At 41.6% G+C, this 21,676-nt stretch overlaps 3 protein-coding genes across 3 annotated transcripts; all 3 read left to right on the top strand.

The window, feature by feature from the left end:
* Positions 1–2,317: 2,317 nt before the first annotated feature.
* LOC143825367 (olfactory receptor 6N1-like) lies at positions 2,318–11,986 on the top strand. The gene is made up of 2 exons (XM_077313393.1): positions 2,318–2,347; positions 11,048–11,986. Exons 1-2 carry the CDS (start codon positions 2,318–2,320, stop codon positions 11,984–11,986), a joined length of 969 nt encoding a protein of 322 aa, XP_077169508.1.
* On the top strand, positions 3,019–7,241 carry LOC143826501 (vomeronasal type-2 receptor 26-like). Its single transcript, XM_077315338.1, has 4 exons — positions 3,019–3,768; positions 4,893–5,105; positions 5,700–5,826; positions 6,340–7,241. Exons 1-4 carry the CDS (start codon positions 3,019–3,021, stop codon positions 7,239–7,241), a joined length of 1,992 nt encoding a protein of 663 aa, XP_077171453.1.
* A 3,362-nt stretch (positions 11,987–15,348) lies between the features above and the next one.
* LOC143825366 (olfactory receptor 10A2-like) lies at positions 15,349–16,320 on the top strand. Its single transcript, XM_077313392.1, has one exon. The coding sequence runs from the start codon at positions 15,349–15,351 to the stop codon at positions 16,318–16,320; it is 972 nt and encodes a 323-aa protein (XP_077169507.1).
* Positions 16,321–21,676: the final 5,356 nt, after the last annotated feature.

The raw sequence follows: 21,676 nt of genomic DNA, 5'->3' as shown, positions 1-21,676 counted from the left end.
GGTGTGTTATGCTCTATTTCATCTGTTTTTATCAGAAATTAGAATCTTTGTTTCATCATTCTCCATAATCTTGTCTGTTTTGTGCTCCCATGCATTTCTGGCTGAACATCCTGCAAAGAAGAATTGGATGTTCTATCTCACTTTTCAGTACCTGAAGGAGTCTCAAAGTGACTTACAATTGCCTTCCCTTCCTCTCCCCACACCAGTCACCCTGTGAGGGAGGTGGAGCTGAAAGAACTCTGACATAACTGTTCCGTGAGAACAACTCTAAAAGGACTACTATTATCTAGTTGCAACTCTATCATTTTTTATTTATTTATCAATGCATTTCTGTCCCGCCACTCCCACAAGGGCTTGTGGCGGCTAACATAAAAGCCCCAATAAATAAAAACCACATAAAACCCATAACATTATAAAACACAACTTAACCATCCCCTTATAATCCTCCAATCGGCGGCAAAAACATCATAAAAAACTCAGGGTGAATGGAGGGCTTTTAATCCAATCCTGATATGACGAGAGTAGCAAGGGAGGTCCAGATTTTCTTTGATGTGTCGGCCTCAACCATAGACCTGGTGGAAGAGATTTGTCTTGCAGGCCCTGCCGAATGCCGAAAGCTTCCGCAGGGCCTGTAGCTCTTCCGGGAGCTCATTCCACCAGGTAGGGGCCAGAAGTGATTTTCTTTATAGTCTGTTTGAGGGATTTTACTGTGGGCACTGACAAGGAGCGGCTAAAATTAAGTTGTGGCCACTGATTGATGCTCTGGTGGGAGTCTCAAAGAAAAGGCACAAATGGCTATAGGCTCGGTAGCATGCATGCTGGACTCAGCACACATGGCAGCATGCACAGGGGGTGGGATCATGGGGTGCCCATTTAAGTTGCCACATGTGCAAGGCTCACCGTCTCAGCTTGAGCTGCCACCAGAACAGCTCCACACACCTCTAGCTTGAAAAAATAAATGAAAATTGAAACAAGGACTTGATATAGTCCTACTAATTTCAGTAACAGAGATAGATTATAGAGTGCTTGCCTTTCTCAGGATAATTCCTCCAATTTGTAAATGAACTCTACTTTCCCATTTGTCCTAGTCACACGAACAACACTACAGCATGAGGCACAACCAAAATTCCCTCCTCTGATACACTCTTCTCATCTAAACATTTCCATCTCATTCTTGCAGGGAGATTCAGCAGGATTAAAAAAAAATGTGCTGCTAATATGTCGGCTAATTTGGCAATCACTTCTGTGTTTCATTCCCCATCTCATTGCAGTACAAAGATGCGAAAGTATCAACATGTCATGTCATTGATTTTTGCCATTGATGAGATCAATAAGAATCCCAAACTCCTGCCCAACATCACCCTTGGATTCCGCATCTATGACAATTTTTTAAATCTGAGAACCACACATGAAATCATCCTGGAACTACTTTTTACACAACAAAAGATTGCACCCAACTATAGGTGCAATAAGGAAAAGGGTGTGCTTTCTGTTGTTGGGGAGTTCCCTACTGAAAGTATGATTGAGACAGACAGCATTTTCAGTATCTATAAGGTTCCACAGGTAAGTACATGTACATTTGGTGCTTTATTATTATTATTATATTTTATTTGTTTTAAAGAAATACAGAAGAAAAGAATAAGAATGAGAACATATATACACTCCTCCTTCCCTCCTTCCCTCCCACACTCTGAAATTGTTCTAAAGAGTCGGTTATGAAGATAATCCATATAGAAGTGCCATTGTTCATTGAATTCTTCTGATGTTTTTCCATTGACCATCAAAGTAAGTTTCACCATACTCGATAGCTCAGCCATTTTATCCATCCATAACAAAACAGTTGGTACCTCCGTCACTTTCCACATCTTAGCTAGGATCAACCTCACTGCTGTAGTGGCGTAGAAGAACGTTCTGGCTTGAGATAGTAAAGCTTCAGGACATTTACCCAACAACATATATCCTAGTTTCAATGAAAACTTGATTTTAAATCTCTCTTCTAATACAACATGTACATTTATCCAAAATGTAGCCACCTTTTCACATCTCCCCCACATATGAAAGAAAGATCCAACTTTGAGTTTACATTTCCAACAAACATCATTATAACCCTTTGAAATTTTAGCTATTACCTTAGGAGTTATAAATCACATATAAAACATTTTATACTGTACATTTGCTTCTTGATAGAATACTTATTTTCTGTCCCAGTGACCTTTTTTAAATAAAATTCTGCAATTAGAGCATAGAGCATCCATGTATTTTATGTTCTATCAGTATGAGTCATCATTAACATTCCATTATGCAGATAACTATTTAAATGAGTACTTGTTTGGAGAATTTAAATGGGGTAGCATTCAAATTTACAACCATTCAGATAAACAAGAACAACTGTGTATGTGTATGTAAAATGTCGTTATGTCTCATGATGATCCCTTAGAGTTTTTAAGGCAAGAAACTTTGCCTGCCTCTGCATAGTGTCTCAGCTTAGCTTCTGAGATCTGACAAAATCAGGCTAACTTATGCCATCCAGGGCCAGGGAAATGAACTAAAGTCTCTATAGGGCAGAACACAAATTTAAAAATAATGTTTATTGAAGCTAAGGACTGCCCCTGTGTCATGCAATCTATGTGGTAGCAATTCAGCTGATGTCGCTTGCTGTCCTTAGTATCTATTCCTCCTCTATCAGATGCCTAAACACACCTGAAAAGGGCCTTGATCCCTCTTTCTATCTTTCCCTGGTGGAAACCAAGGCTGAGAGGCTGGCAATACTGTTACAATGGCCCCTGAGTTCATTTGTTTCTTATAGCTAGAGGTACTGTTTCCATTGCTTTTGCTGGGAAGGGTTGCTAGCGAAAATATTGCCATATTGATCTGCTAGATCATTCTTGATAATTCTCCAACTCTAATAAATGTTGGTTTTCCTACTAGTTTGCTTATAGTACACATAAGCCTTTGCTGAGTGGGAGAGTTGGATCTCCTTCCTTGCACTGGATATCACCAGGAGAAGCTACTTATCACATGGGCATTGTCCAGCTGCTTGTGCATTTCCGGTGGACATGGATTGGCCTCATTGTTTCTGATGATGATAGAGGAGAAAGCTTTTTGCAGAACTTCATACCTCTCCTGACCCAATATAGCTTGTGCGTTGGTTTTCTGCATAAGGATACCCTAATTAACTATGGCAGTGATGATAAGTTTATTGAAAATATCCCAACATTAATAGAAGCCCTTTTATTACCTGAAGTGAATGTCATCATTCTCAATGAATGCTCTCAGTTAATCATTTTCTTAGCACTCCAGTTAAATGCTTTTGAATCTGTCGCCAAGTTCTACATAGAGAAAGTTTGGATTATGCCACCTCAGTGGTATTTTAGTGCTCCACAGTCTGGAATACTTATTGGTGCTGAGCTATTTCAAGGTGCTTTGTCCTTCAGCATCAGCACTAGAGCTGTGCCAAGATTCTGGGACTTTCTTGAGACCTTCAAACCAGATGCATCACTGATGCGATTCCTCTGTTTGTTCTGGCAATATGCCTTCCAGTGTCACATCTCCGATGAAAATGATAGACAATTTGGAAATTGTACAGGGAACGAAAAGCTGGTGAGTCTTCCTCTGATTCGGTTTGAGATGGATATGACTGGTCAGAGCTATGCAATCTACAATGCTGTCTATGCCATGGCCCATGTTTTACACGGTGTATACCTCTCGAGGCAAAGGATCATGCTGAACAGAGGCGGGTTCAAGCAGTTGGATGTTCAGCCATGGCAGGTAAAGTCAACACAGATGTGATTCAAATCATGTGAAACTGTAAAATGAAAATGAATATAAGGAAAGATTATTTGAATAATGAACAATGATGCAGAAATGTTGTACGTCAGGAAGCTGGGAGATTTCAGATAAAGGCTATGAACTTTAATCCTTGTACATTTATTTTATACTTGTATGAAAACTGACCTGAAATTGCTGTTGGTGGATCAAAAATGTTGTTGCCAAAAAGACATTTTAATTCCTGAGGCACTGGAGAGCTAATGAGACAGGAGTAGACTATACTGAGTTGGACAGACCAATGGTCTGGCACAGCATAGGGCAGCTTTCTAGGGAAATGTTATGTATTCTTCAGGTCCACAATGGGGAAAAAGGTTTGTAAATAGATGTTTATTATAATGGCATAACCTTGGCTGAGTTCTCTCTCAAACTAGTTCTGTTCCAAAAAATTAATCCATGTAATTAATCCATCTAAACTCACTAGAGAATAGTAAATCACCATTACTGAAATATTTTCCACACAGTTTGATTCCCCACCCAGCGGCAGTCATTGTCTCTCAGTTTAACTTACATCAGATTTATTTATATCACTCTGCCCCTCTTTTGAGAGCCAGCTTGGGTAGTGGTTAGGAGTGTGGACTTCTAATCTGGTGAGCTGGATTTGATTCCATACTCCCCTACATGCAACCCCACATGCAACTGCGCTGCCCCACATGCACCCACCTCACAGGATGTCTGTTGTGGGGAGAAGAAAGGGAAGGCGACTGTAAGCCGCTTTGAGACTCCTTCGGGTAGAGAAAAGTGGCATATAAGAACCAATTCTCCTCCTCCTCCTCCTCCTCCTCCTCTCCTCAATATAAACCATAGTGGCATAGCATTCTTCCATTTTATTCTCAGAGAACACTCTGAAGCATGTTAAACTGTGAGAATCAAACTTGTGCTCCCACATCTCAGACCAATGATCTGGTTACTGCCATACATCAGCAATCACACCATCCAGACTCTCATTAACACTGGATGAAATCTCTTGTATTCTATTCCTTTGAATTTCATATAAAATGAAAACATAAATAGAGCATTGTATGCGTGGATTCTCAGACATTTAGCCGTATTCTCTCCTAATCTAGCTTCAGTCATCCCTGAAAAACATCCACTTTAACAATGGAGCTCTGCATGAAATCCTGTTTGAGAATGGGGAATTATCCATTGGGTATGATATTGTCAACTGGGTCACCTTTCCGAATCAATCCTTTCTTGAAGTCCAGATTGGAAAAATTTCACCAAGCTATGAATTCTTCATCCGGCAGAGTACCATTGTATGGAACAACAGATTGCAACAGGTAGAAATGAAGAACAAGTGGGCAAATTACTGTTGTATAATTCGTATGTCAAAATATCCCTTGTGTTAAGGTAAAGGTAAAGGTATCCCCTATGCAAGCACTGGATCATGTCTGACCCTTGGGATGACACCCTCTAAGCATTTTCATGGAAGACTCAATACGGGATGGTTGGCCAGTGCCTTCCCCAGTCATTACCGTTTACCCCCCACCAAGCTGGGTACTGATTTTACCGACCTCGGAAGGATGGAAGGCTGAGTCAACCTTGAGCCGTCTGCTGGGATTGAACTCCCAGCCTCATGGGCAGACAGCTTGAGACAGCATATCTACTGCCTTACCACTCTGCGCCACAAGAGGCTTTATCCCTTTTGTTACTGACAGTCAATTGTTTTGTGAAGCAATATGTCTCTTCCTTTGCTTCAAATGCACAAACATATGTGAAACATATATTTATTGGGTGGGGGATTAAATATGGTGATGATAAACATATTGAGGTGGATCCAGCTAGCTTTTTTACTCAGTTTCAACAAGTTGTTCCCTGTTACAGCCATATACATTTATATGGCCTATATAATTGTCTCAACTGTTTCCAAATAGATACCACCCATCTCCAAGTGTGTTCAAACTTGCCACCTTGGGCACAGCCAAGTAATTCAAGAGGGGAAACCAGCTTGTTGCTATGATTGTGCTCCATGTCCAAATAATATGATTTCTAATAGGACTGGTAAGTACTAGTGCATAGATTCTGAGGGAAGGGGGGAAAGTTTCACTTGCTGCCATTGGGCTATTGTATAATAGATTTTTGAGCCAGAGTAGTAGTTGAAATTGGCCTTAAAAAATGAGAGAGCCTGGTCCAAATTCCCAGTAAACCACAAAGTTCCTGGGAGGTATGTATGTAAATCACAGTTAGTCCATTTTACAGGATTTTTATGAGTATACAAAGGAGAACTTAGAGAACAAAAATTAATTAAGTAATCTCTTAGATTTAATAGCATTGACTTGCAGGAGGGCATTTTGGGCTCAAGGAAAACACACACACATTTCTGTTGGCTCAGACAAGGCCACAGCTGTATTAATACTCCTCAGGAGTGTTGGTACAGCATGGGAGAGGGAACCCGACTTGTCAAAATGCAAAGTAGTAGTGTTCAGCAACCAGTGCCCAGTGGATCAGTTCAACTAAGATTTATTAGGTTTATTTATTAGGAATAAAATATCTCTTTGTCTTTGTCTGTTGCAGATGCAGCTCATTGTATCAAGTGCCCAGAAGATCAGTATCCAAACAAAAACCATGACCAATGTATTCCCAAGATCATCACTTTCCTATCCTACCAAGAACCTTTGGGGATATTTATACTTTCTCTTGCTCTTTCCTTTGCCATGATCACATGTTGGGTGATGCACATCTTTGTGAAGAACTGGAACACACCCATCATCAAAGCCAACAACCGCCATTTGACCTTCATTCTCCTCATCTCCATTCTTCTTTGCTACCTTTCTTCCCTGTTGTTCATTGGCAAGCCAGGCAAGGAGACCTGCCTTGTACGGCGAATGGCTTTCGGCATAGTTTTCTCAGTATCCATTTCTTGCGTGTTGGCAAGAACAGTTATTGTGATCCTGGCTTTCAAGGCCACAAAGCCAAATAGCAGGTTGAGGACATTCCTAGGGAAAGGTGTGGCTAACTCCATTGCACTTTCCTGCTCCCTCATTCAAGTGGGTATTGGTATTGTCTGGGTGTCAATCTCTCCTCCTTTCCCAGTTGCTGACATGCATTCACAGGCTAAGCAGATCATATTGGACTGTAACGAAGGCTCCATCGCCATGTTCTACAGTGCCCTGGGCTACATGGGCTTCCTGGCCATCATCAGCTTCACTGTAGCTTTCCTAGCCAGAAAATTGCCAGACAATTTCAATGAAGCCAAGTTCATTACCTTCAGCATGCTGGTGTTTTGCAGTGTTTGGCTCGCCTTTCTTCCAGCTTACCTGGGTGCTAAAGGAAAGCAAATTGTGGCTGTAGAAATTTTCGCTGTCTTGGCTTCTAACACTGGCCTATTAACTTGCATCTTTTCCCCCAAATGTTACATTATTGTTCTAAGAACTGATCTGAATTCCAGGAAGTTGATGATAGAGAAAAGAAGTTAATACATTGGCTTTTAAACTGTATATATCATTCAGCAGTTTTCTTTCAGCCTGGTTGTTTCTTACACTGGAAGAGGCTGGGAGACAAGCATATAATATGGTCAGTGCCAATACAGTGATGAAGTAATGACAGACACAAGGCTTGCTTCTCTCTCTGTGCTAGCTTGCTCTGAAGAAGTTTAGTCTGAAGCTTGGTTGAAGCTCGGTTGAAGCTTCATTTGAAGCTTGGTCAAAGTTTGGCCTCCTTCTGGAGCAGGCTAGCCTTTTATTTTATTTTCAGCCCAGGAAAGCAGACTTTGCAATATACATTTTAGTCATGAAAGTTTTCAGAAGATTTTTGTTTGTGTACACATTGTTATCAGAGTGCAAGACATGGCTTAATCTTCACACAGGAAGGTTTCTCGAGTTTAGCTATTTACAGAAACCCTGTCCTTCTGATGATTATACAGAGACCAGAGACTGACCTTTTTTGACCCTGCCCCAGCCTGGGTGTGCCCAACAGGTAAGAGCAGAGACAAAATTAGACAAATCTCTACACAGTGAGTTCTCCTGAGGCTCCTGGGTTTGTTTTTGGATGAGTTCTGGTTGCCACAAGAAACCAAAGCTGCTAGTTAAGGATGTCAAGTCACCACATGACATCTTGGAAGCAGGGACATTGGTAGAATCATAGAATCATAGAGTTGGAAGGGGCCACACAGGCCATCTAGTCCAACCCCCTGCTCAACGCAGGATCAGCCCTAAGCATCCTAAAGCATCCAAGAAAAGTGTGTATCCAACCTTTGCTTGAAGACTGCCAGTGAGGGGGAGCTCACCACCTCCTTAGGCAGCCTATTCCACTGCTGAACTACTCTGACTGTATCATGCTGGTATATGAGGTCACTTCTTAAAAAAACAAAAAAAACCCAGAAGTGTTGTCATAAGGTTAGAGTTGGAGCCATAAACCCCTCTCTATAGTTAAAACAACTTTTCTCAACTTTTTTTTACAATTGAGAAATTCCTGAAACATTCTTTAGGCTTTGAGAAACCCCAGAATTGGTGCAAACATGCAAAATATGGTTGGGAAACATAGCTGTGTACATGCCCACATAGAATCATAGAGTTGTATGGGACCTCCAGGGTCATCTAGACCAGTGGTCACCAATCTTTTTATCACCTGGGACCAGTCAACACTTGACAATTTTACTGAGGCCCGGGGGGGTAGCCTTTTGCCGAGGGATGTCGCTGCCGCCTGAGCCCCTGCTCCACTTACTTTCCTGCCGGCGCCCCTGACTTCCCACCACCTGCTGAGGGGTACTGCCAGCAGCAGCTGCACAGTGTCACGCTGAAGGGGAGCCCCAGCCGTGGCGGCTGCTGGAGAGCACCAAAGGTGAGCCAGTGGCAGAGTGGCAGGTCAGCCCCCGAGGCAGCAGCTGGGGAGTAGGACAAGGAGGAGCTTCGGCCCGGTACCAACTGATTTACGGACCGATACCAGTCTCTGGACCGGGGGTTGGGGACCAACCCACTGCACAATGCAGGAACTTACAACTACCTGCCCACCCACAGTGACCCCTATTTCATGCCCAAGTGATCCACTCCACCAAAGATCACCAAAGATCCCCAGAATCCAGTCTGGCCTAGAGGAAATTCACCTACCATCCCACTGTGTTGACCAGCAATTCCCTGGGTGACTAATAAAATTAGAAATGCAAACTTGCAAACATGCAACATGTGGAATGCAACACAAATGGGTGGGCGGGAGGGAGAGAAGCTGTCCAACCACACTGATGTGAAGAGGCTAGGGTGCCTGGGAGTCCCACCTCTCCCGTTCTAGCACATGTGCATCACCTGTTGCACATCCCACTGAGCCACAAAACCAACATGCCTTTCTCTGCTTGCTGTCCACTGCGTTAACAAGCAGCCATGCTTTAAGGTGGCTGCCTTTTGTTTTTAATGTGAAACTTTTTTGGTTTTACTGGTTTTGAGTCTGACTGTTTTTAGCTACTGCTGTAAGTTTCCCCAAGATCATTTGGAGATGGGTGACCTAAAAATCACATACATACTTACAGGAGGGCTATTCACTGCTTGAGATCCTTGGGAGCTGATGTCAATTAGAACAGACAATGAGGAACTACATTTACCAGTGGTCTGATCATCACAAGCCCCACAAGGAGATCTGGTTAAAATAAACAGAAGGCTTCTTGAAGATTATAGTGCACATCTGGGATTTACAAAGCACTTGTGTAAAAAACTCCTTGGGGACAATCCTAAATACAAACAACCATGTAAGGATAAAAATAAGTAGTGCTATACTGCTGACTAGGTAACAAACATCTATCCTCTGCTAGCGTTAGGTAGAACAAAACAGCATTTATTTTGTTGTAGATATTTAAGTCATCGCATTACAAACTGCCAAGAAATCTGCATGTGTCTAAATAATTCTAGAGAGAATTATTCTAGAGAGAAATAAAGTTAATGAAGGTAAGTTTTCAGTTAAGTGTTTTGTAAGAAGACACATATTATGGTACAATTTGTCCATAGTTAATGTCACAACAGTTTTCTTCCAATTTGCAGTGTTCCTCTGCCTTCTGAATCCCCTATTCCACAAATGTTGTAGGAATTTCCTTTAACACTTGCTATTGTTAACAGTTTCTTCCAGAATATGCTTACTGTAATTCAACTTAGAAGAAGAAGAGTTGGTTTCTATTCCCTTATTTTCACTGCCCAAAGGAGTCTCATAGTAGCTTACAATTGCCTTCCCTTCCCTCAACAGTCAGGCACCTTGTGAGGTAGATGGGACTGAGAGAGTTCTTTCAAGACTTCCCTGTAGAAATGTTCTATCAGGAATGCAACTGGCTCAATGTCACTCAGCTGGCTGCATGTGGAATCAAATCTGGCTCTCCAGATTAGAAGCTGCTGGTCTTAACCACTACACGGGCTTAGTGTTCTGTATCGAATAACACCACTTAACAAAGTCTGAAGACTTCCTCCAGCATCAGAAACCTTTCTCCTTCAGAAAGAGTACCCACATAAGCTGGAGGAAGACCTGAAGTTTTCAGACTGTACTGAGGAAAGTGGTAGAATATAGGCAAATGCTTGTTGTCCCCTACTGCTAATGCTGTTAGGTAGATGGTTTCCTAGGTGGATGGGTGGGTAGATGGGCAGACAGACAGTCAGGAAGATAAGCTGTTGCCAAAAGAGCTCCATAATTAATATCTGCTTCTTCTGTATGAGTTTTAATCTAAGCTACATTTTTAAGCTGCTGTTTTTAATCCTTTGGGGTATTTTTCCAAATGGCTCATTACTTTCTGAAATTATGTCAATTGTATATGTGAATAGATAGACAGATCCAGAGGCTGTCACACTCTGTGACCAAAAACCCCTGAATTTATTACACTGCTTTTTTTTGTTTCAGGTATCTAAATAGACTCTAAGCTATTTGAACACCTTCTGAGTTCCTTTAAACCCCTGCAGTCAAAAACAACCGAGCAGCAGGGATCAGAAAGCATGGGTTTAAAGGACTCCAGGCCCTTTAAATTCCTGCTTTCTGCTATTCATGAACTCCCATGAAATACCCATAAACTGCTTAAAAGTTCATGGGAGTTCATGTTGGTAAACCTGCCACAAAATTCACTAAGCATGAACCAGCTAAAATTCATCACAAACTTTCTTTTCTGAACTGGTTTGTGCCCATTCCCATTCATCATTATGTGTGTTTTTAAAACCTGTAGAGCTATTAACTCTCCCATCACGTGACTTTCAATTTTCCAGAAAAGCAAAAGAAAATCTTTTCCATTAGAATGATGAACAACAGAGGAAATGTGTCTTACCAGGTGGAAAACCGAACAGTTACCGCTGAATTCCTTCTCCTGGGATTCGGGGATCTGCACCATCTGCAGGTGTTTCTCTTCTTGCTGTTTCTACTCATCTACATCGTGACAGTTACTGGGAATCTCCTTATCATTCTTCTGGTTGTGGCTAATCAGCATCTGCACACCCCTATGTACTTTTTTATAGGCAACCTATCCTGTTTGGAGACCTGCTACAGCTCAACCCTCCTGCCCAGAATGCTAGTCAGTCTCCTTAATGGGGACAGAACCATTTCTGTTAGGGGCTGCATAGCACAGTTTTATTTCTTTGGCTGCCTGGCAGGAACAGAGTGTTTCCTTTTGTCAGCCATGTCATACGATCGCTATTCAGCGATATGCAATCCTCTCCGATATCCAAATATCATGACCAGCAAGATGTGTCTTATTTTAGCTTTCAGTTCTTGGATTGGTGGCTTTGCAGTAAACACAGTCATCATATCCTTCATGTCCCAGTTAACCTTTTGTGGGCCCAATGAAATTGACCATTTCTTTTGTGATTTTGCCCCATTGATGGAGCTTTCATGTAGCGATACAGGTCTGATTACGGTGGTAGATCTCTCGTTCTCTACCGTCTGTGCTCTTCCTCCTTTTCTTTTGACTCTGGCTTCCTACATTTTTATCATTGCTACAATTTTAAGGATCCCATCGGCCTCAGGCAGACAAAAAACCTTTTCTACTTGTTCCTCTCATTTGATTGTAGTGACTTCATTCTTCGGGACTCTAATTTTGGTCTATATTGTTCCAACTTCAGCCTCAACTGTAGATGTTAAGAAAATCTTATCTGTTTTCTATACTGTTTTGACACCACTGGTGAACCCTCTAGTCTATAGCTTCAGAAATAAGGAAGTGAATGTCGCTTTCAGGAAATTCATTAGTAAATACTTATGTTTCCAAAAGAAGTGAAGAAAATTCTATGTTTTTTTATGAAACCTGTGCAAGGATTATTAGTTTATTGTATAAAAAAGTGCATGAGAATAAATTTTGGTCTATATATTAGATCATCTCACTCTGCTCAGGCAATAGTTGAGCGTTGTTCTCATAGATATGCAAGAGGATTCTTGACTGACAGAAGGAGTGTTTGCATTGCAGGAAGTCTCCTTCCATTGAAGAAATGGGACACAATTAAATGAGCAAAGTGAGGATCCATTATTTTTTGAGGCTGGAAATGATCAATCAAAAGTAATTATGGTACTGTAAAAAGGTAAAGGTATCCCCTGTGCAAGCACCGAGTCATGTCTGACCCTTGGGGTGACGCCCTCTAGCGTTTTCATGGCAGACTCAATACGGGGTGGTTTGCCAGTGCCTTCCCCAGTCATTACCATTTTACCCCCCAGCAAGCTGGGTACTCATTTGACCAACCCCGGAAGGATGGAAGGCTGAGTCAACCTTGAGCCGGCTCCTGGGATTGAACTCCCAGCCTCATGGGCAGACAGCTTCAGACAGCATTTCTGCCACTTACCACCCTGCGCCACAAGAGGCTCTTCTATGTTACTGTACTGAAACTCAAAAAACTCCATTCAGTCTTATAAAGGAGATGAATGCTATGGTCAGGACGATCTAAAGGGAATATTATACGAGATAAAATTAAGGAGCAGCTTGCTATCGTTTGTGGAGAAAAATCTAAGCTGGAAGCCCAATCCTATGCATGCTTAGTCAGAATTAAGTTAAGATGTGTGTGTGGAAGGGGGGAGGAGATAGAATCATAGAACCATAGAATCATAGAGTTGAAAGGGGCTCCCAGGATCATCTTGCCCAACCCCCTGCACAATGGATCCAGCCAACTTCCTCCCTCAACAAATTCACCCAGTTCTCCTTATCATAATCTCCACCCTGCATGACTATTTTCGTGATTCTCCTATGATCTCCAGTCCAGCTTTCTTGGTGGTCAAAGGGTAAGCATTCCTGCCAGGAGAATGCTGGTGGGTCTAATATATTTCTACAAATTTCTACAGATTTGAGGAAAACAGAGAAATCTGAAATCTTTAAAATAATAATAACACAGTAGAGTCCCATCCCCCAAATAACAGAAGCAGTGTCAGGAGCTATAAGACATTGATGCTTTCATTGTGGTCACTGATTGCCAACAGTACTGCCTGACTTCAAACCTGTCATTTGTTCAGCGAAGGAAAGAAAGGGGGGAAGGAAGTGAGGGCAGGACCTTTTCCAGGTCTGCTTTGGCCTCTGTGGGAGGACTCATTAGGGCCAGACCCAGAGCAACCAATGGGTTACTTGCTACCACCCAACTTGCATGACTTCCCCAGGCCTACCCGAACGAGTCTCAAAGTGTCTTATATTTACCTTCCCTTTCCTCTCCCCACAACAGATACCCTTTGAGGTAGGTGAGGCTGAGGGAGCCCTGACATTACTGCTCTGTAAAAAACAGCTTTACCAGGGATGTGGCAAGCCCAAGATCACCCAGCTCGGTGCATATGGGGAAGCACAGAAGGCTTGCTAGTGGGTGAAGGGAAGAGAAGGAAGCAGGAAAATCAGAGAAGGTATAGGCGATTTCAACAAAGAAGAAATAATGGATAAATAATGGAAATGAGATTTCCCCCTCCACAAGTTTTTTTGCAGGACCCACTAGCAAGCCTTTAAATATACTGAAGTTAACCACAACTCTCTACATGTAGCATTTTTTCTCAGGACCAAATTCAACAAAAGACTTCCCAACTGGCTTTCAGTTGACAGTTTGGGACTGTGGAGCAAGCAAGACATGACTCCAATTGACAGTAACAAGGCCACAACTTTAATATTCTTACACAATCTCGAGCCAGAGGTCTGGCACGAGAAGTAGAGCCCACCATCAGCCATCCGGCTACTCATGCCTGGCTCTGGGAGTGCCCTGGTACCTCTGCCCATCCCAGCCAAGAGGGAAGGTTCCTTACCCCCAGAGTCCTTCTCCCAGGGGGGCAGCTTTGCCAACAGGTGCCCACCTAATTTGGCCACACAGCCACCTGGCTCAGAGCCCCTGCCTTACCCAGCTGGGAAGGCCACACTACTCATTCGAGCCATTCTCTTATAGAGACACCCCCCTCAGGGCTCCAGTATGAAAACTGAAGCCCTGAAATCATGGGCTCTTTTCTCATGCTGCTGTGATAGTATAACAATAGTGAACCCATGAACGACATAACTAGGGCAGACAAGAGGGAAGCTGTCCAGGTGGCTTGTATCAGCGGAGAGACCAGGCCCTGCCTCATGGCACTTTAAATAGGCACCTCCAGGATACCGTCCCTCCTGCAGCCACGATGTGTGCCTCCACGGAATACCTACTGCAGCACAGCTCAGTGCCATTGCATCTTGCTGGCCCACCTACCATCTCATCAATTAGTGGCTGCAATTATTCACTGCCAGTCTTTTCACTCCCATCTTCCAACCTATCATTTTTTTCCAGACTTTTCAGGGATGCTGCCAAACACTGCTTGTCCTTTATAACATTTTTATCCTACCTTTTCACCAAAGAACACCAGGGGGCAAACATGTTCTTGCCCACCTATGTTACTCTGGGCCTTTTAATGTAGGATGGCCCTGTGATTCAACTGTGCACACCAAACCTGGGCCGAAATCGTATCTGGTGTTCCCTGGTCTAACTTCATCAATCAGTCCATTATAACATTCTGGTTCTCATACATGATCAGCATTTTTTAAAAAAAATCAATTATGAATGTTCTCCAGAGTCTTATTGTATAAACATCTTTTTTTCTCTATGTAACAAATCTCTAGTGCGATACATAACACAATTGCACAGGGATCACCTACAGTTACTTAAAATTAGGCAAAGAAATCATTGCTTGCAACAAAATAGGGAAACGGTCGTTGGGGTTGGTAAGATGACAAATACATATCATTGAGTTGAGACAGAGAACTATGGGAACTTGGCGATTTCAGGATCCAGGTTAGATTAATATCCTGGAAGTAGTAGAATTAAAATTCTTGGAAGAATAGAATCATAGAATCATAGAGTTGGAAGGGGCCACACAGGCCATCTAGTCCAACCCCTTGCTCAACGCAGGATCAGCCCTAACCATCCTAAAGCATCCAAGAAAAGTGTGTATCCAACCTTTGCTTGAAGACTGCCAAGAAGAATACACATTTACAGACATTGGATATGGGACAAAAGGTAACAGCTACATCATATGCCTTTTGATTTTCTCTTTTACTTCCTATTGTAACTGATTCTTAGGTATCTACATAAATGTATTTGCAGGATGTAAAATATTTGGCTGCTTTTGAAAATAATAATTTCCTTCCCTTATTAGGGCTTCCCAATGGATAATGACAGGCAACGCAATGGAACAGCAACAAGCCTGTTAATACTCGTTGGCTTTGGGGACCTCCAAGAACTGCAGCTTTTATTATTCCCTTTGTTTTTGACGGTATATCTTATAACATTGGTTGGAAACTTTCTTATTTTAATAGTTGTATCCGTGGATAATAAGCTCCATACCCCCATGTACTTCTTTCTTGGCAACCTGTCTCTCCTGGAGATATGGTACACTGCAAACATCACCCCCAAGATGCTGGTGGATTTGTTGAGGAAGGAGAAAACCATTTCGTTGGCAAGTTGTTTTATACAACTATACATTTTCTGTGCCTTAGGAACTGTTGAATGCTTTCTCCTGTTGCTGATGTCCTATGATCGTTATCTCGCCATCTGTAATCCTCTGCACTATGCCAAGTCAATGAATTGGAACTGCTGCTTTAAGTTAACAGCCGGGACTTGGATCTGGGGCTTCCTGTTGGCTGCTGGGTTGAATTTCATTGTATCCACATCCTTAACCCTTTGTGGCCCCAATGAGGTTGATCATTTCTTTTGTGATTTGACACCCTTGTTGAAGCTGTCTTGTTCGGACACCCACATAGCAGAGGTGGCCATTTTTGTGGCATGCTTTGCAGTATCATTGTTTCCTTTTCTCCTGACCATCGCGTCCTACATCAATATAATATCAACTATTCTCAAAATCCCATCTTCCTCTGGGAAGTCAAAAGCTTTTTCCACTTGCAGTTCTCATCTTACCATTGTAACCATTTTCTATGGGACTCTCGGAATCACTTACAGCATCTCTGTAGGAACACAATCAGTGGAATTAAACAAAATCCTTTCCTTACTGTATACCATTCTGACCCCTATGTTTAATCCTATCGTCTACAGTTTAAGAAACAAAGAAGTTAAAGAAGTCCTATCTAAATTGCTGGGTAAAATTTCAGCCCCCTCATATTGGACAAAAGCTATTCAATAATATTGAATATTTTCATCTATCCAAATATGTAAAAAAATGTTTCAGTAAAGCTTGGATTTGTGTTGATAATTCCATATACACAAAGTGAGGTCATAGTAAGATCCCTCCGCATTGGAACATCTGGACCCTCGCTCCCATCAAGGAAGAGTTCTGGCTTTCTACAGTTGGACAGAGGGAGAGGGAGAGGGGTTAGAACTCTGTATTGCCATTTTTAATGTTAATTTTAATGGATTTTAATGGGTCATACTGGTTTTTATCGTTTTACTGTGAACTGCCGCAAATCCGAATGGAATGTGGTGATGGATGGATGGATGGATGGATGGATGGATGGGTGGATGGATGGATAGTTAGATAGATAGATAGATAGATAGATAGATAGATAGATAGATAGATAGATAGATAGATAGATAGATAGATAGATAGATAGATAGATAGATAGATAGATAGATAGATAGATAGAACTAAATATGAAACATGGGATGCATCAGAACAAGAGAACACTTGCTGTGTGTGGAACCCCTATAATATATCAGCTATATTTACTTTGAATAGTGTTTTACATGAATAATGAACATGAGAATCCACCTTCAAAATTGTATGAAAATTTGTGATGGTCAAATTGCATTTTGCTCAGTGCAGAACTCGGCTTAGACAACAATGCAGGGGTTTTGATATTTTCAGTGAAAAATATCTCAATTCCCCTACTAGCCTAATTGCAAAATTCATTGAATAAGTTGACCACCACAGGAGACTGACGGGTATTCTGATAGCATTTTCCCAACCCTCCTTACCTGCTGCTTTATCATTAGCTAATTTCTCCAATGTGAGAGGTTAAGTCCTGCCTCCCTCAGGCACATAATTTTATACTAGTAGGAAACTTTGAAATGGGATAGGAATATACGATTTAGAAGTGTGCTGAGTTAAATAAATCTAAAACTATAGCTGGACCCACCCAATATTTTGGCTAGTGGAAAAGGTAAGAAGAATCTCTATAGTCATGCAAAAGGCTGTAGAGGAGGTCATTGGACCTGCATTAATCAAAGTCATGCAAGAGTGGGTCTGTAGTAAATAGATGTTAGACAAAATTTAGCAGCAATGTTGGCTGATTCCATCTCTGTCATTATATTTGATTACATTGATAACAAGTGGTGTGTCCCCATGTATGTTACAAAAGGCAGCAAAAATAGACCATCTAGGTTCTCATGGGAATTGTAGTCCATGGTTATCTGGAGAGCTACAGTTTGGCCACCTGATCTAGAGATGTGGTGTTTCTTTATACTCTGGGAAGTCCCAGCTATGAAGAAATATATGAATTTAAATTAACAAAAATACAAAAAGACTAACAAAAAAGGCCTGGTGAGGAGTGAATATACTGCAGGAGACATGAAGGAGTTCTATACAGTCTGATTAGTCTCTTCTCCCTATGCTTACTCTTTCTCTAAAACCTATGCTTGTGCAATATCTTTGGCTTTCAACAAATGTAAATTTAGTAGAAGAATTGTGCTTAGCAATTTGGAGATATTGCATTTAGATTGTGATATATTTATTATATACATGTATATATGTAATGGAATAATCTTATCCTCCCCTAGCCTCCTGTGCCAGGCCTGCCACCAGAAGAATAACCCTCCCACCCACCTTGTTACATTAACTAATATTGTTTATGTCTGAATGGCCACTGTCAAATGTCTTTGAATTGCATTTTATCGCAGCTGACAGTTTTGGCATGGGATGCAGCCTGTTTAGGGGAGTTACGTCTTCATCTCAGGCTCCCCAGGGTTAAGGGCCTCCTTATGAGACAGTGGGTCCATGAGTGGGGCTGACCTGGCTGGGGAGGCATGGAACTCGTAGTGCCAAGTAGCCCAGGGTGATACCAAGGGAGGTGGGTGCCTCTCCTTGGCATCCCAGGGTTTACAGTGCCAGGTTGCCTGAGGTGGGGACAAGGGAAGTGTGCACTTCCTCTTGTCACCCCAGCTGGACACTTCCCTGTGGTGGGAATTCAGTAGTAAGGGAACCTGTGTTCCCAGCAGGGAAACCAGGTGGATCCTGGGGTGCTGCTGGACAATTATCTCGGGTGGGATCCCAGCAGCAAGGGTGGGCTCCAGGGTGCAGATGGTGTCTGTGTTCTTGTGGTCTGCTGATTGCAGGTCAGGCTCAATCTTCCATGCTGTACCAACATTCTTGCAGAGTAATAATAAAGCTGTGGCCATGTTTAAGCCAACAGGAATATGTGTGTATGTCTTCCTTAGCCCAAGGTGCCCACCTGCAAGTCAATGTGTCTTTTGCCCTGTAGATAAAATAGACAGCCTGTCTGACTATTGCAAATTATCTGATAGATCTGTTGTCCAGACCAGTTGCCTTCCCAACCATTGTGGAAATCCTGATTTCATCTCCTCTTCGTTAGTCCATCTTATTCATGATAAGGTATCTGCCTTTCAATCAGACATGAGTCTTTCAATAATTTATTTATTTTTAAAAGATGTTGCTGTTTTCCAAGCAGTGGAGCCAATTTAATGCACTGGAGAAAGAATCTACCATCCGTGGAAAACAACTTTGAAATCCAACTCATTAAAATTATTTCTTTCGTAATTTCAAATTTGGTTTACCAATGGCAACTCAGCTGTCAGCCTTTTCATAAATGCTATTTTGATATATGATGATTTCATTGTGTTCTATGCTGCCTAAAGTAGGACTAATTCTCGGTTTGTTGTGAGAAACACTAGGCACTTCACTTTTAGTCTTCACATTTTGTATATTTGTGTCAAGATTCAGTAAACTTAACAGTAAAAGCAAATTCCTAGAGTGGTTGTGTTTATTAACAGGCACATCAGGCTGGGTACCAGTCTGTCTGGGACCAGGTTGCTTATCCTTTAGGGTATCAGACTGGTCCTGACTAGCCACATCTCCAGGTGGTACCTGGAGATTGTCGTGCTTTGGCAATGGATCAAGATCAGCTGCAACCTCTAGAGTATCCTCTGATGACTCAGACAGAGTTACAGTTGGGGGCATGAAACAAGAAGCATGCTGGAATAGAACTTAGAATCTTGGACTAGGCACCTCACATCTGAAGCAACTATGAACTAACTATGAAACTTGACACACACATTCAGCCCACAGCAATATTCAAATAATATATTCTTGGTGGTGTAATCGGAATTATCCACACTAGATGTTCAACCATCATTGGAAAGAACAAACTTTATTCTGTTATCTTGTAATGTTGACAGTTGTGAAGTAACCTCACGGAGCATGCTGGAATGGAATTCAGAATCTGAAACAAACTATGAAGTGGAACACCTTCAAACACCCAGTCATCCCACCGCCAAAAGTTCCAAGTCCCCGCCCTCTTGGCTCTTGTAGGGAATGTGGACCATGTTACGATTTTCCCACGCACATTTGAAGCTGGGCCCCATCCTCATTTATCGTGCCCAAGTGTCTTTTATCAGACTGCATGTATGTTAGATTTTTGAAACTTTCATAGGAATTGCAATTCAGAAGATTGGGGGTGGATGGGCCAGAATGGGGAAACCAATGACTCTGGGATATTTTTATTCATTCTCAGCATGCCTCTGGTTGACTCATTTTTAAAAATGTATTATTCCTTGAATCCACATTCCTATTAGAAACGTAATGCTAAAAGAACAGAGGTAGCATGAAAATACAAATTTATTTTTTTTAATGGAGTTCAGAAAACATTGCTATCCTTCAGTAGTGTTTGTACTTCATACATTTCATAGTTCCTAATTGCCAAAAAGGATTAGAAACACTTTTCTAAATTGATGAATTCTTTGGAGATGAAACCTCAATGGAGACTTTACAATAATACAAAAGACCTTTTCTGAATCATCTTTATCTCAGTTCTAAGTTCTCAGTTACCAACAAGCATATCCATGTCCTAGATCAGTGGGAGTAGTAATAAGAAACCCAATTAATATAAAATGTATAAACTATTGAATGAACAGGTGGATAAGGATGCAGATTCAATCTAAGTGATGCAGTTGGCATATTGACCATGGAATGAAGAAACAAACAATTGGTAAGTGGCTCTATTTTCTAACCATTTTTTGTTTGTTTGTTTGTTTCTGAAACACTCAGGGTTACATGTTTCACCAAAAGCAATAGAGCCAACAAAATGATAGATAGATAGATAGATAGATAGATAGATAGATAGATAGATAGATAGATAGATAGATAGATAGATAGATAGATAGATAGATAGATAGATAGATAGATAGATAGATAGATAGATAGATAGATAGATAGATTTGTGCGAATGTGAGGTGTTCTGACCCAGATCTTATTGACTCATCTTCTCTATGTTTATTATTGCCATCACACTGAAATGCTACTGTTTAACATTAGTTCTATGATCTTTAAAATTCCTAGCACAGCTTTTTATTGGGGGGGGGGGTGTTACCCCAAATACTCTGATAGAAAAATGGGGAATCAGCTAAGTGAAAAAGGGGATAATCAAAGATCTTTTGCATGTTTTACCTGGTAATTCAGCACTTTAGGAATACAAGGCATACAACAAATACTTTAAAAAATATGGATGTAGCTTTATTTAAGGAATAGCACCCGGACAAACACAAAGCAATCATACTGCACATGTGGCAGGAAATTAGAGGAAATGGTTACGTTTGGGGGAGAGAACAGCAAGGCTCATACACTTACTCATAGAGGAAGGGGATTTCAGAGGTAAGAAAGCACTTCTGAGATGTGCTGTTTCCTATGTACAGTGAATAATTGTGTGTGTGGGGGAATCAGGAAGGAACATGCTTTTTGAAGGTGCAGGCAACATGTGTGTGTTTCCCACGGGTTCAGGGATGCTGAGTTCATGCAAAGGGTCAGCTAGTTATGCCAGGCTTCACTGATGCTTTCTTGGGAAGGTTGGCCAGACTTTGCTTTTTGTCTAGGCCAGAGCAAATGTCCAAAATCCAGACTCCATAATCTTGATTGAAATAGCCTTGATTGAAGAAGCACACAAGTACTAGTCTCGTCCCATTATGAGGTCTGTTGTCAGAGGTACCCACCCAGGGTTCTGGTACCATAGGTCTTGTCTATAGGTCAGTGGTTACATGGGGCGTGTTAATAACATCAGCAAAAAATCATCTGCTGAAAGTTGGAAGCATTGTTTTTATCTTGGATTATCTATCTATCTACCTACCTACCTACCTACCTACCTACCTATCTAGCTATCTAATCTACCACCCTCCCCGAAGGCTCAGGGAGGTTTACATGAAACAAGAAACGATACAGGTAACTCCATCTGTAGTAATAACAATGTGGTAACAACAAGAACATTAACATAATAACAAGAACATTACAGAATGGTGGAAACTGCAAAGAGCATCAG

The sequence above is a fragment of the Paroedura picta genome, chromosome 16, assembly GCF_049243985.1.
Source record: "Paroedura picta isolate Pp20150507F chromosome 16, Ppicta_v3.0, whole genome shotgun sequence".
In the NCBI taxonomy this organism is placed as follows: Eukaryota; Metazoa; Chordata; class Lepidosauria; order Squamata; family Gekkonidae; genus Paroedura; species Paroedura picta.
The sequence above is the reverse complement of the archived record's forward strand: the minus strand, read 5'-3'. Positions and strand labels throughout refer to the sequence as shown.